The 14997-nt window shown below is 43.5% G+C and overlaps 1 protein-coding gene across 2 annotated transcripts in view; it reads right to left on the bottom strand.

Moving 5' to 3' along the window:
- Positions 1 to 2484: 2484 nt before the first annotated feature.
- The window catches only part of MCFD2 (multiple coagulation factor deficiency 2, ER cargo receptor complex subunit), a 109687-nt gene continuing 97174 nt past the window's right edge, over positions 2485 to 14997 (bottom strand). For both annotated transcript variants that reach the window (XM_086927775.1, XM_086927776.1), the window contains exon 4: positions 2485 to 5214. In XM_086927775.1, the coding sequence (XP_086783901.1) occupies positions 5083 to 5214 (132 nt within the window). In that variant the 3' untranslated portion in view covers positions 2485 to 5082. The remainder of the gene's footprint in view (positions 5215 to 14997) is intronic.

Raw genomic sequence — 14997 nt, 5'->3', positions numbered from 1 at the left:
TCGTTCATGAAAAATATATATATATATATCTACACATACGTATAAGTTCTTTGTACCAATATTCTCTCTCAGTCCTTGCTTCTAGAAATGCAGGTTCTCTTTAATTCTAATACTCAAATTCTTTTCAGCTCCGTGCTTGACAAAAGTCTCTTGTGCAGGTTTCCAAAATAAGATGTGTCTACTGACACCTTTACGATATTTTCTTCATACCGTTTCAGAGAAAAAAACAAAATTCTAGTCACTGGGTTCTATCACATAAGGGAATTTGAACTCGGAAAAGGATGGAAGACTTTTGTAACCCTTCTGCATTGACCGCTGTACCTTAGTTCTGGAGTCTGGCAAATACGCTATACTGGAACAAACTTCTGACAACTCCTTGTCAAATAATAATTGAAAAAATTTACCGCAGCCGCGGTAACAAATTCAGTCTCTCGGTCTTCACTAGAAAATACTCACAAACCCACCCAAAGTCAGGAGGAATGCCGCAAAGGAGAATGTTACCATTCCTCATAGAAAATCAGTTGAAATGCGCATTCAAATTCGTGGGGAACCGCAAGCTCAGCTACGCACTGAAAAGGCTTTAGACACAAGACTGGCAACCTGAATGGTTGCGAGCGGCTGCCATTTTGGAGTTCTTCTGCAAACGGTTCAATAGGGCTTTTAACTTACAAGAAGACCTTTGTTTGGAAAAATACTTCTTGACTCAGTAATGTCGCTTCAGAAGATGTTTAGCCAGACCAGCCCTGACAGGGGGCAAGGGTTCGGTTCTAACCAGTCATATAATCCTTATACCTACTTGCGGATTCTAATAATAGATTTTTTTTATGTCACTCACTTTTTTACGTAACTTCTGTATTAACAAATTGGGGAAATAATTAATATTTATTTTTTGAGGTAAAGAATTATTGTACTTAAAAATCAACTCTATTTTGTGATCTGTGATCAACTCTTCTAGCATTTTGTTTCATCTGGTGTCCCTATATCTTTTGCAGAATTTTGCACTCAATTGTTGCTGCTATGGCAGAATGAAGTCTCAGCCTTAAATGTACCTGCTCTCTCTTTTGAATCTGGATATAGCCTCTGCTGCTTTATGGCTGTGATTTTTCTTTTTGCACAAAACTGACATTTTATGAACTGCTACATTACTGACATTTTATATAATTACAATTTGCCTTTGTATTTAACTCAATTTACTTATCACAGTAAAGGACTTAAATATGTAATTTGTAACTGGTCTATCCTATTATGATCTGTAATTATCTTTTATACTTGGTCTCGTTTTAAAGTGGACCTCATTGAGATCCAAATCTTAATAAAGAATTGAATGGACTGAAAAATAGACTGGAGGTAAAAACCACTTATTAAGTTGGCGAGACGAGAGCAAACTATGGGTGCAAAAGAATTAACACACTTAGAGGTGTGAGATTCTTTTGAGTAGGGAGAGTTCCACGTGTTAAGTAAGAATAAAGAAATGACCCTGCAGCAGCCATGTTCCTGATTATTGCTGCGACCAGGTATCAGCCTCCTGTTTGCATAAAAACCTGATGGTAGTTTCTGTACCCTTGTGTACACTTAAAACGCAACATAATTTACTGCAGTTATGTTAAGAGGCTTCAGCGACATTTCTGAAACTGTAGAAACTTGTCAATCTTTTTTTGCACCTATGCCTTTTACCATTGAGTCCTCCGAATCATTTCTACAGAGATTTCACTGCATTTTAAAAGCTTGACTCAAGACAGCTAAGCAAATGCAGCAGGTTGTTGCTGCAGCATCCATTGACTGAGACCCTGCACTTACCCCCTTACTGTTTCTTCTGGTGATGAAATCAAATGTCTTTTTAGGGATTGTGCACCTTTGCTTTGTATGGCAGTCGGTTACGATGGACCTTCATATCAATAGTAGCAAACAGGGTGCAGGAAAGCCCAAATGAATGATCCCCCCACACGCCCGAAACACAGCGCTTACGTGGTAAGTTACCCCTTCTGAATAAAAGAGATGGAAAGAAAAGGATGACAAAATATAGATAGAAAAAAATTCAAGAATCTTTGTAGATCCACTAAGCACCTTCTGATCCACACCATTTGTTGGGAAAGAAAGAGGCAAGAATGATCGAACAAAAACACAGGGTTGGGGTGACTTTGCGTGCATACATACATAATACCAGCACTCAAATCTTCAAGCTTTAACAGATGTACAATCAGATTATGGACCCAAACCTAGAAGGCAGAGATAACCACTGGACTAGAATGGGAATTTAAGGGTACTGATAATTCTGATTATTTAAGTAATTGCAAGTTTTTATTGCCATCCCTTTTTATTTTCGCCCTACAAATGTAGTTGTAAAGAAAGCTTTTTAATCATTCAGGTGTTGCGACATGGTCATTGTTTTAGAAAAGCTTTCTGGAAAACAAAGTTTAAAATATATTGTGTTGTACACTAGCCCAAACCTCTGCAAAGGCCAGCATTCCACTTACATTGAGCAGGTTTTAACTTCTCTGCAAATATATATTTATTTTCTTAAATAAACATGTTTTCAACAAATACAAACACCAAATTACTTCAACTGCCACAGGAGTAGCAATAACGATAGCTAATTGCTGACAAACCACATGACACGTAAAATAAAGAAAAAATTGCTTGAAAGTTAGGACCTTTTGGTAATGAAGAATTTCTTTGTATTCTCTTTTTTATGTTCAGGAGAAAAAAGCAGAATTAAATCCTTTAACACAAAAACAAGTAGAATATTAATTTTCTTGCAGAACATTTGAAAGCCACAACAGAAATTCAATCTGCTAAAGATTTTGATTTTAAACGATGAGCAAAACATTTTAGAACTGCAAGAAACATAGTACGCGGTGTAATTTAATACAGAACAAATTTCACTTTAAATGGTTATGAGTAACTGTTTTCAATTGCATACATTTTTAAAGATGCTTTTGATAACACTACCAGAAAGGCATACAACATCAAAGGCTAAACGTGAAAACACAAATCATGAAGCTCATCATCAATGTGCATGGTGTTTCTACAATTTGTAGAGGGTAATTTGAAAACTCTAAACTGCTTATAAAAGTTCAGAAGAACTAAACTAAGTTTAAAAAAAGGCATACATTACTTGGTCAATGGTATAATTTCTGGTTCGTAATCTGGTTAGCATGTAACCATGAAATTGGCCACATTAAGTTGGACACATTGCCACATTAAGTTGGACACAACGTTATGACGTGAATATCCGTTGAGCACGCGTCACCAATTAACTATGCAGAGAGTTACAATTGGTGGAAGATCAAACAATACTAGAGGCACTGCTTCAGTGGGTACGCTGTAAATAAAAGGTTAACATTGAAAATGACATCAGAAATGGTTGAGCATTGCAGGAAAGTTTTAAGAATGACAGCAGTGACCGAATATTTAAAAAATGTTCAATGTAGGATTTTGTTGTAACTAGAACATTATATTTGGTTTCATTCACCTAAAAGTGTATTTGTAAGCACAATGCACATTAAAAAGAAAAAATAATAATCATTGGTACAAGATAGCAGTGGTGCTATATCATCTGCCACAGCCTCACCTACTTCCACTAATGTTAACTGCAAGACTTATCTTTCTCATGCTCCAGGGAAAGTATCTCAGTAACGTATGGGCTAGCGTCTCTGATACTGGGAGGGGAGGCTAGTGATTCAGAATATATATCACAACACTTAATACACTTCCATCAATGATCTCACAGCAGTGTGAATTAAGCTAAACCTACCAGCTTTTTCATGTCAATTGTCAATCATATTCAGTATTAAGCAAACTTGCTTAGCTGCAAAACTGTCAGCAACTGCTAATCGACATTCTAAATTATTGAATTTTCCAAATTAGAAGGACAATAAGCAACCAATGATTTTTGGGAATTGGCCATAACATATCTACTCCTAATACGCCCTTGCTTGCTTCTGCAGTTGCCAAAACTTGCACTGAGTCTGATTAATGGTAGTATTTGTGCTTTCACTAATCCAAGTATGTGCCTCAAATGTATTGAAAACCAAAAGCACACCAACAAGGATCAAAAAGAAGGTTAATTTTAAAGCCACATTAGATCTGCCTTCTGCTTTGTGGGAACTGATCAAATCATGATAAACATAACACCACTTCTTACTGCAGAACTAGCCTAGTCAGCACTGACTGAAGCTCTATAACATGAGGCACAGAATGCACATTTACCTGCACATAAATCACGTCTTACCACACAGGGTTTAAACTCCCTCCATAGAAATTCAAATGCATGACTTAAGCACTTTCCTTTTATATGACTGCAACACGCTCTGGTTCTTTAAGATAGAACATACAAAATGTAAAGTTGCAGAGGGCTCGTTCTGTAGTTGCCTCGTCAGTTCCAAGCTTCGTTTAGAGCAATATTCATGAAAGTATTTAACAAATAAACAAATGCAGAGGCACACTTATTAAAATTAAGTGCAGACTGTAATCTACTTTGAAATAAGATGAAAAGGTGAAGTCTTGGTTGACCTGGTTAAATATAAATGTAAATCTTTCTGGCCTGGTCAGAGTCTAATCTGTTGGGCCGAAATACTGCAGTACCAGTGTCACAGATGAGTTTATTTCACAGTATCGCATTGGCCAGCCTAATATGAACAGCAACATTACACTAATTGTCTGTATCCTGTCCAACCTCCATGCCATCTGATATTTAACAATAATTCTGAGGGAAGTTTTAGGACTTACAGAAACAAAGTCAAACTTAAAATTCAAAAAATACACTTCAACATAATACAAATCATGAGAACGTCAAACATAGGCAGCTAAACATCGTTGACCAAACGTCAACCCAGTAGGCAGAATAATTAACCTTCTAGAAATTCAAAGTAGACACAGAGAAGCAGGGTGATTCTCGCACAGCTTCTTCCATGACAACACAAGTACTCTCCACCTGTAAACAAGAGCTGCAGGTGCGTTTTACACATCTGTACAATAGGATCCTACAACATAGAGGCTGCTGTTTACAAGTACTATTCCAAGTCATATATCACATTATGTTAGGTAGCAGTTGTATACAACTTCAGGAAACCAAAGGGGCATTCATTCCATTGATTTTGCAAATTCTGCATAGTCAATATATCCATCGTTGTTTTTATCGTCATCACGTAAGACGCCATCTATCAGACTAATGAGATCTTCATCTTTCATCATCTCCGTGTGCTGACCGCCTTCCTAGAAAAGCAGAGAAAAGAGTACTGCATGTAACTACTCCTGTCTTTTACAAAACAGATGGAAATGCTATCCAGTTTGTGTGTTCAGCTAGATGTAAACGGTTACACTGGCATGCTTTGCTTTGTATTGAGCCAGGACAACAGTGCTTGTCAAGATAGTTTCAGTATATAAACTTATAACAGATGAATTCAGATACAAATGTAAGAATTCAGAGGCTGCAAGGCCCCTGAAATGCACACAATACAGACGGTATGTGGGAGGCAGTTATTTCTGTTCCATTTGTCTGTGGCTAATGAACCTTATCTGAATTGCTGCTATTTTGTGCTGCATAAAACCTACTTTGCACAACTGTGGGGCATACTTATTTTTTGGCTTTGCTTATTCTGGAGCACTTATATGGAGCCTGTAAGAGCACAAGTCTACCTGCCAATTTATACTTAAACTCACAGAAATGTAGGGGAATCAAGTCTTCCTTCTCCCATTGACCATTAGGGCTGGGCCGTGGAGAGGAGCAGGCCAGCAGTCTAGTGCTGACTGTCACATGCCCAACCCATTAGAACAAGCATTGGCATACCTAATAGGTCTCGCATTTGGGACCTTATAAGTGTTTAGCTATGCAACAGTTGATGTTGCACCAAGGATATTGTGCTCCATAACTAAACACTTATAAGGTCCCAAAGGCGAGACCTATTGGCTCTGCCAATGCTTGTTAATACAGAGGGAGGGGCCCTATAAAAGGTTTTCATGCTAAGAAGTATGTGACCCGACCTTCTGCCCCTGGACGCATGTGCCTCTCCATGGCAACCCGGAAGATAGGCTGTAAACAAACACGTGCTGCTGCATGAATTGAGGGCATTCTGGCTGGATGGAAACAAAACATCGAGTACTGCCAGGATTGTCAGAACAAATGCAGAGTCACACATGCCCAGCGAGTAGCGAAACAGTATCTGCAGCAGGAAGCAGCAAGCACAAATTGCTAAGGTATAAACAGCAAGATAATGGGCAAAGAAAAGGCAAATCTTAAAAAAATTATCTATCTAGAACAAATGCACCAGAGTTTCGCTGGGTTTGCAGCTTTAATGTGGGACCCAGAAAGGCTCTCTGCCAAAAACATTAAGGTAAAATGTGTTTAGCGGCACCCGCAGTGAAAGTAGAGAATCCAAGGACGGCGATCTGCAGGGATGTTCAAAACCAACAGTGCCACTCAGGAGGGACAGCTGCCACGTGCAGTATCGGGCTGACTTGATTTGTCAGAACAGGACAAAACATTTCCAAAGTTCAGTTGCAAGCTTGGGCGCGCGCTGGGGAGAGCAGTCTGCTGTTTTTCAAAGCACATACTTTTGCTTGTGGCACGCCGATGCCCATTGCCACAAGGCGTATGCCGCCACAAGCCAGAGTATGTGCTTGGAACGACAGCTCAGGGTCTCCTATGCAGTGCATGCGCACTGCGTAGGCGAGACCTAAAAATAGTGGCGATGCGCTGTGCCAAAGATGCACCAAAGGCAAGTCGGTCTGCGACTGGACTGCATCTTGTACCGGAACCCCTGCTTAATTTTCCCCCAAGAAGTATTCCAGAGAACAGCTACTTCAGCTTCATACCCCAGGTAGGCATGCGCTATGTAACAACCTTGACCTTTATATGGGATTGGAGAGTCTTTATTGCACTCAATGTCACTTTGCGTGCCAAACTGGGCCCTTGATGGCAGCTGAAAGTAATACATAAAATTAGTTTCTCTTCCAACTACCAACTCACTGTTGCTGAATTGTGTACTGATTAATACATAATCAGTCATCAAGCATAAATATGATATTTTTAACCATTTACATAAATATGCCCCAGACACAGCCTTTTCAACTGAGACTTGGGCAGATGTGAAATCAAATACCGATGTAACTGCTGCAATCCCAGCAGGCTATGCATCTCCAGAGTAGACAGTGTCATAGTCTAATGTGATCATCTAGAGATTTTATGCGAGACAACGAGCATTAGGGACATCAAGGCACTCAGGTTAAGTTACAAATAACTCAACCTTTAATGGTCTTATGATCTATAGGTCCCCAGGTCGTAAAGCTAACTTATTAATCTCCTTAAATGAATTTACTGAATCCAGCTTGCAGTATTCAAATGATACCTTACGCGACTAACTTTCATTTGGAAGATTTCATCAAAAAGAAACAGAACTCAGATAATCGGAGCTGTTTCAATCTTAAACAACTGGTGAGTGTTGCTACATATAAGGCAGGCCAAGTCTTAAAAATTGCCTTTTTTCAAGCCATCCACACCTGCAGCTTGAAGCCGTAATACCAATAAAGTGGTCGGACCAAAAAGCGGTGTTCTTCAGCCTAAAGATCTCTGCCTCAAACACCCTACCTGGCAGAACAGCGCAGGCCATAAAAACAGAGGTGTGAAATAGAATCAATATAATTGAACTTACAGATATCTTGACAGCTACTCAACCCACTCGGTCTAACGATCCATATGTAGATACGGATAATTATGCAGATTGGATCAATGCAGCAGTATCAAAGGTGGCCCCGCTCAAACTCACAAGAAGTCTAGATCCAAGCCAATGACTCTGGTTTTCACTGAATCTTAGGGCATTCAAACAAAAACGTAGGAGGAATCGGGAGCGTAACAGCTCAGTATGCAGAAGTCGGCGACGCTGTGGCGGATGGTGGGGTTCAAACTTCTGCATACCGAGCTATTACGCTCCCGATCCAGACGACTCTCCGCGCTGGACAAGGCAGTACCGATTCCTCCTATGTTCATGGTATCTGCTGATCCGATGATTTGCCTGTTGTAATACGCAATTGTGTTAAAAGGCAGTGTAATATTTAAAGACAACAATGACTATATTTTTGTCCTGATGATGATGCCCCTCATTTAACTTAGGCATCGAAACGTCGTCGACCAAAAAACCCTCTTATGCAATATGACATTTAAAATATTGTGAAATGCAATGGTGTGGTTATAACAATCTCTGTCTGTAACACTGACTACAAGTACGCAGACATATTTTTGCTTTGCTCCTTTTACCATTCTGTTCGTTGTTTTGTCTGAATGTTGTGGGTCACGGCTGTGCCCACTTGTTAATAATGTGTTCATTCAGTTTTATTAAGAAAATTGTTAAATAAATTCCTTGTCCAGCTGGACAAAAGACATAACACTTATCAGGTGTGTGATTATTAGCTCAGTATACCATTGTGTCCACGAGTAGGGACCACTGTTTTTTGTAGCTTTGGTTACTTGTAGCCCAAACCCCGAGCACCATTACACCGAAGATTGTGAGCCTACACTCCACGAGTGTTCCGTGAGCCCACTTCTTGCATTTCCGCTCGAGGATCCTTTGCGATCCCTGGTCCTTCGACTGGTGGGTCCCTGTGAAGACAACTCTGATTTTCCTTGGGCTTCCCTGGTTGCTCCAGACGTGCCCTGACTTCCCACCGAGTGGGGAGTCCCTCAGATTCCTGCGTGGGTTGCTGTTGCCAAGGCTTGTTGGGTCCAATCCAGGCACCGACACCGCAGCACTCGGCATCCATTGTGGGACAGCTCGAATCCAGATCCTGGTCATCGTTGATGCCTCCTGGTCTTTCTGGCTGAAGAGTCAAGCTTCACCTTCACCTGAAATCACCAGATATCGGTGGACATTCAACTATCATGCCCCTGGTCACTGGCAAGTGACCCAGACTCTGTCCCCTCTGCTTTCAGGTTCTTCTCATCTTCGATCCAGGCTTGGATCACACCAGACACTTTCCACTTCGACGGCAGCAGCACTTTGCTGCAGATCGCCAGTGGAAACGACGACTATTCCAGACACCAAAAGACACCTCCGCACCGGTTTCAGTGGGTGAGGTAACGAGAGAACTCCGGTGATCCCATCGGGGTTGGCCTTAGAACACCTTAAGTCTAAAGGGGTTTGCTCAAAGTCATCCTTTTCTTTAAATTTCCAACCGCGACTTGCCCAATAGAAGCGAACGATGACTCGTGGCTGTATTCTCACACTGCACGCGTCCCCCGTGGGTCCCCTCTGCTACCTTGGGTGGTTTCTTGTGGTTCCAGCGATTCTACAGGCTCTAGGCATTGTGTCTAGTTAAGTCGTGGTTCTTATACCACTTTCTTAATATACGGTTTGGTACGCCCCTAGGGCTCAACGTATATTGTGCTAATTTACTGTGTGATATTAATTTTACCATATGCACTTTGGCCTCTATCCTCATAAAGAGGACGAGTCGGATGTGTTTAGAATAAATACATATATTTTATAAAAATACCTGGTGTGGTTCTCCTTTCATCTGGCCATTCACGAGATTATAGACTGGTAAAACAAGCTGCTTTACATTCCATCAAGACTTTGCCTGAAGGCTGCTCTCCATAGCTACCACTAGGATAGCTTTCAATAAAGTTTGTCTTTAACCTACCATCAATAAGCATTGTTTGGACTGGTGCAAGGTGCCCACTAGAATAGTGGACAGCATATGCCAGGCCAACTTCTCAAAAAGATAATGTACTTTTAAGTTTTACATGCCCTGGTAGTGAAAAACTCCCAAATTAGTTTTTTTTTTTACTACTGAAAGGTCTTTCTCTCCCGTAGGATAACATTTGGATTACCTGATCACATATTTTAAATGTAATTTCCAATTGTGAAGAAATAGACTTTTCAAGTTTGATGTCTGGACTCAATTTAAAATCACAACTTGTGGTAAAGTCAGATTTTAAGTTGCGAGTTTGAAAATGCCACGTTTAGAAAGATTGTGAAAAAAAAATAGGAATCTGACCACCTTATTTTGTTTCCGGCAATTTATTTAAGCAGAATGGGGGCCAATATATTTATTTTGTTGGTCATGGCCATTTTTCGCTAAACTTTTTACATTCAACACATTTTTATCAATTAGTCAATGGTTGCCTGAACATGAATCGATACATATAATAGTTTTCATGAAATAAGACTTATACAATTTCTTACAACAATAAAAAGACTTATACAAATTCGTACAACAATATAACTTTTCACTGTTGATGAAATTCCACAACCTATGTACTGCACCGTGGATTTATCAAACCAAAACTCACAAGGAATTCCTTAACAACCCTATTTCTCATCCTTTTTCTGGGTTCCTTATCTAAAATCTAAATTTCCCTATCATGCCACTTAGGCTTAACAAATCACCCTCAGAGTAAAAAAATGCGGAAACGTTTCTAATCCCTAGAAATCTCAGGGTATTTTCTTCAGGGCAAATAGTATGGTGTAATCTGAACTAGTGTTTATGGTTGATTTATTCAGGATTTCTCCAGTTTGGTTTTTGAATGTCAGAATTGCTGGAGCCACATGGGTGTTCTAGTTCTTTTTTCTCCTGTTTGCTCACTTGATTTGTGTCAGGCAAACACAGTAGTTGCCTTTAATTCAACATCTATTTTGGGTTTAGCTGTGGGGCTGCATGTCTTGTCATTCGTTTTTGTGATTTAGAAGCTGTTTAGTCGGTTAGTTTCGAGTTGATGCAACACCATAACAAGCGTGTATCTATTTTTCAGAGTGATGCAGTGGCTCCGCAGGGCGATTCAGTGTTCTAGACGAGATGGCATTTTCTTACTTTAGTCATTCTTTGCCTGATGCCCATCTCTGAATACATGTCTGGGGAGGGTGCCAGATAGGCTTTAAGCATTCACTCTGGGCAGCCACACACAAAGGGAGCTTAGGTGTAACTGAGGGGCCAACTACATCCTGATGGGTCATCCTAGAAAGGATTGGAAGAAGGAGCTGGACAGATCCGCACACTTAAACTTGAATAGGCTGTGTCTGTTCCCTCATAAAGTCTGCATACTTTCCCACTAAAGGGCCAGTCTTGGGGAAGTGTGGCCAACAGCCGTCAGAGATGTCCGCTTGCTGAAGCAGCTCCAAGCCCTGCCACTGTGGATCCTTCGCATATCCGTAGTTGATACAAGCACAGGTTGTGTTGGACGCCTGTAGAAGACGGTCAAAGGCGACAGCGAGATACTGCCCGCCGGGAACCTGCTGAGACTGCAGCAGTAAAGCAGAGGACGTAACGTCCCGCGGGCAGGTGGAGCTGTGGCCTCAAGTGTGCTGACAGACCGGGGTCAGCTGGGCGGTGCTGGCCCCCTTCTATAGCTGCAAAAACCAGTTGATGGACAGAATGCAGAACAATGTCATACATTTACCCCAGTACAGAGATCTGGGCCTAAATCCATCAGTTTTTTGCACTTCACACCACTCCAGTTCAGACATGGCCATATGCAAATCAGTCTGAACATGTGCCTCATGGGAACAGTCCAGCTCGAAATGCCAAGCCATGCCTTCCCTGGACCGGAAACAAGCTTCCGAGGACCGGTTTCCGGCATTCCAGCCGTCTTCAGCCCGGCTTGCTTGAATCCAGTGGTCTGGAGAGCATAGAACTACCGTCTGAGCATACCCATACCACTCGGGGTGACAAATGCATAAACCACAATCCGTCCATCATCCCCTTTTGTATCACCCCCTTCTATAGCTGGCACTGAGGCGAGGGTCTCTGGGACGGATTCCCTGGCTGCCCCTCTCCCCCACTACGGGAACAAGACAAGGTGAGGTTCTCATCGGGTGCTGGGAGAATGGCACTGTGATGCGCTGCGGACACCGCAACAAAGGTAAATTGGCCATCCCCCCACCCCCCTTTTTCCTAGATTGGTACGGCAAGTAGGCCCTAGTTATGGGGTTGGGGGGGGGGGGGGGAGGAGAGGGAGGGGTGAGGACAGTGAAGGGCTGACCGGCCTCCCCAACTGTGAAGTAATTTTAAGTGCTGCCACGCCCCCGACCCCTGTGAGGTGCTTGGGCCTGGGATGGCAGTGGTGTGGCGGGGCAACTGGTGGTGCCCCCGCCGTGGGCGGCTTCCCTCCTAATTCCTTCCGACGAGAGACCCACATACAGCTTTGCTGGGGGAGGTGACCGGGAGAACTCTTGGCCTCCGCAAAGTCGCAGCACAGAGGAAATGAACAAAAGTCAGGCCTAATCCCAAAGGCAGTACTCAGTAACAACATGGCCTGGTTGAGCTTATTTGGAGGCCTTCGGAGCCACTGGGTGCACCGGGGTGAGCCTGAGAGGTGGTCAGGGACCCTGGACGGTGGTAGCAGGTGCCCACCTGAAGACTGGCGTTTCCTGACTCCCAGAGACACCAGAGGATATCAACCCAAGAGCTCAACTTCTTTCCCGGAGGGGGACTTACATCCAGTTAGGGGCGGCCTGTAAGTGCCGAGACGCACTAGGACTGTACCGTGCCCCTGACGCCAACTCTAAATGGTCAGACCGGGAGAACAAAGAAGAGCAGTCCTGGGTGGCGGGAGGTGGTGGTGCACCGACCTGGTGCGGTTGAGGCGCCGCAAACCCGTTCATTCGCTCTCGAGGACATATAACACCTCGACCAGCTGTCTGGTCCTAGCAGAATGACTGGTGGAAAGGCCATGAAGGGGTCCCACCAAACAAAAATAGACTAATTCTCCCAGTCCAAAGGGCAGGACGGCTTGTCAGATCCTCCCGATCACTCACTTTCCAACACACTGCAGGAACTGGAAAAGGCCTCGGTCTCCCTACACGACATCATGGCCGCAATACAGGGAGTCCGTACTGCCCTGGAAGTCCGGATTGATACAGTTACAACGGAATTCTCCCAGATGCGTGTGGACCTCTGCAACCTGGGATCCAGAGTTAAAGAAATCAAGGACATAGTGTCCACCATAGCGCAAGACACAAGCAACCTTAAAGCACTTGGAGACCTCGAATAAACTGGAGGAACGACTTGAGGACTACAAAGGAAGATCCCAGAGCAATAACGTTCTGATCTTGGGGGTCCCGGAACGGGTGGAGGTACCTGAAGCGGGCTTGTTTGTGGAGGACCTCGTCATCAAGTATCTCCAGCCCTGCGGGTCTTCCCAAACTCTTCTCTGTCGAGAGGGCGCACAGAGTGCCAGGGGGGCTCCACCGTCCAGGGGCACTGCCTCAACCATTGCTAGAGGGTCTCCCCTGTCCGGGGGCACTGCCTCGACCATTGCTTGCCCGGCTCTTTCACTATAGAGACCATGATACCATCCTCCAAATGGCAAGAATAGCTCCACCGGTCCTATATGAAAACGCACGTATGTCCTTCTTCCCAGATCTCACGATAAAGGTTCAGCGTCAAAGACTGAGATTACTTGAAGTTAAGAAGGTGTTGTAAGAAAAGGAAGTGAAATACTTAATGCTCTTCCAAGCGTGATTATGCATTGAATCTGAGGGCAAGACATGGTTCTTTACAACTCCAGAGGAGGCATGGGAATGGTTGGAGGGCTGGCGATCTGTCGTCGGCGCGAAAGGTGGAACGCTCTGTGAGAACAATGGAAGGATTAAGGTAACACAAGTTCCACGAACTGAGCGAAACCCCCTGGCACGGGGAGAGGAAACCGAGCAAAGGCACAAAGACTGACATGGGGGAAGGTAATGACTTGTGGGATCTTCACGTCCAGCCGGAGGAAAAACAGCAACAGTATCACTAGGGACACTGAGCCTTGCACCTCGGCTTGGGGTTAGGGGGAGGGGGTGGGGGGGCCTAGAGTGCTTCATGGCGGACCAACATGATCTTCCAAGGTCAGAATTTTTACTATTGTTTCAAAGAGTGCCATTCATTGCATTCATCTTGAGGATGTGTGGCGGGCTGTGGGGATGGCCTACGATCCCTAAAGTTTCAGATGTTGGGTTGGGGCGACAGGCACTCTGCTAAGTTGGGGGGGGGCAGTTCTACGTCAGTCATGCAGGGAAGCGGGAAGGGGGAGTGAGGGTGTTTTCATTGTGAAAGTTTTTGTAATTTTGTTTTCTTCAGGGATGTTATCTCGTTACATGGCTGCTTACATCTTTGGGTGGAACCATCCGGTCTCTGTATATATATATATAGGTAGACAGGTCCAAACCAGGTACAAAATAGCAATGTTGGTAATATGTGGGCAAGGCTCGGTGGGAGTAATAAGACTCACATACAGGCAAATGACAACTGGGATAGACGTAAAGCTCCCTGAGCTCAGCATTTTGAATGTGAATGCACTAGGTGACAAAATCAAAAGGGGGATAGTGTCACAGTATATTAAACAACACTCTCCAGACATTGTCTTATTACAGGAGACTCACCTCTTGGGAAACACATGCAGGGCTCTCGATTGATGGGCATACAAAATGACTGTCCATGCGGGTTACACTTCTAGCTCCTGTGGGGTAGGTATCCTACTTAAAAAAAGCTCTCCATTCACGAGTCAAAAGACATGGGTAGACAGGCAGGGCAGGTTCAGCCCATTAACAGGATTTTGGGAGGGGGAACAGACTGATGTAATATCAGCATATGTGCCTCCTGGTCTTCATACCGATGGGAGCGCTCCTGCTCCAATTGCCAGATGGGGAGGTCTTAATGAGGGAAGACTTCAATATGAAACTGGACGACAATGTGGACCGACGCCCCCCCCCCCCCCAGACAGGCTTCTCCCTCAACCACCAAAATAGCAAACTTCCTAACAGTACTGGGGCTAGCAGATGTTTGTAGGACCCTTAACCCATCTACACAGCACTTCACTTTTCACTCAGGGGCCCATGGTAGCAGGTCTCGCATGGACCTCTACATCTCAACTGCCTCTTCTCTCACAAAAATGAGAGAGGTGAAACATTTAGCAAGAGGAATATTGGACCATTCCCCCCATGTGGGCAAGATATTGTGGGGGCAAGCAAAGGGTAAAGGATACAATTCCCATAAATGCATGGTTTTTAAAACTCCCAGCTATAC

The sequence above is a fragment of the Lissotriton vulgaris genome, chromosome 6 (genome assembly GCF_964263255.1).
Source record: "Lissotriton vulgaris chromosome 6, aLisVul1.2, whole genome shotgun sequence".
NCBI classification, from domain to species: domain Eukaryota; kingdom Metazoa; phylum Chordata; class Amphibia; order Caudata; family Salamandridae; genus Lissotriton; species Lissotriton vulgaris.
The sequence above is the reverse complement of the archived record's forward strand: the minus strand, read 5'-3'. Positions and strand labels throughout refer to the sequence as shown.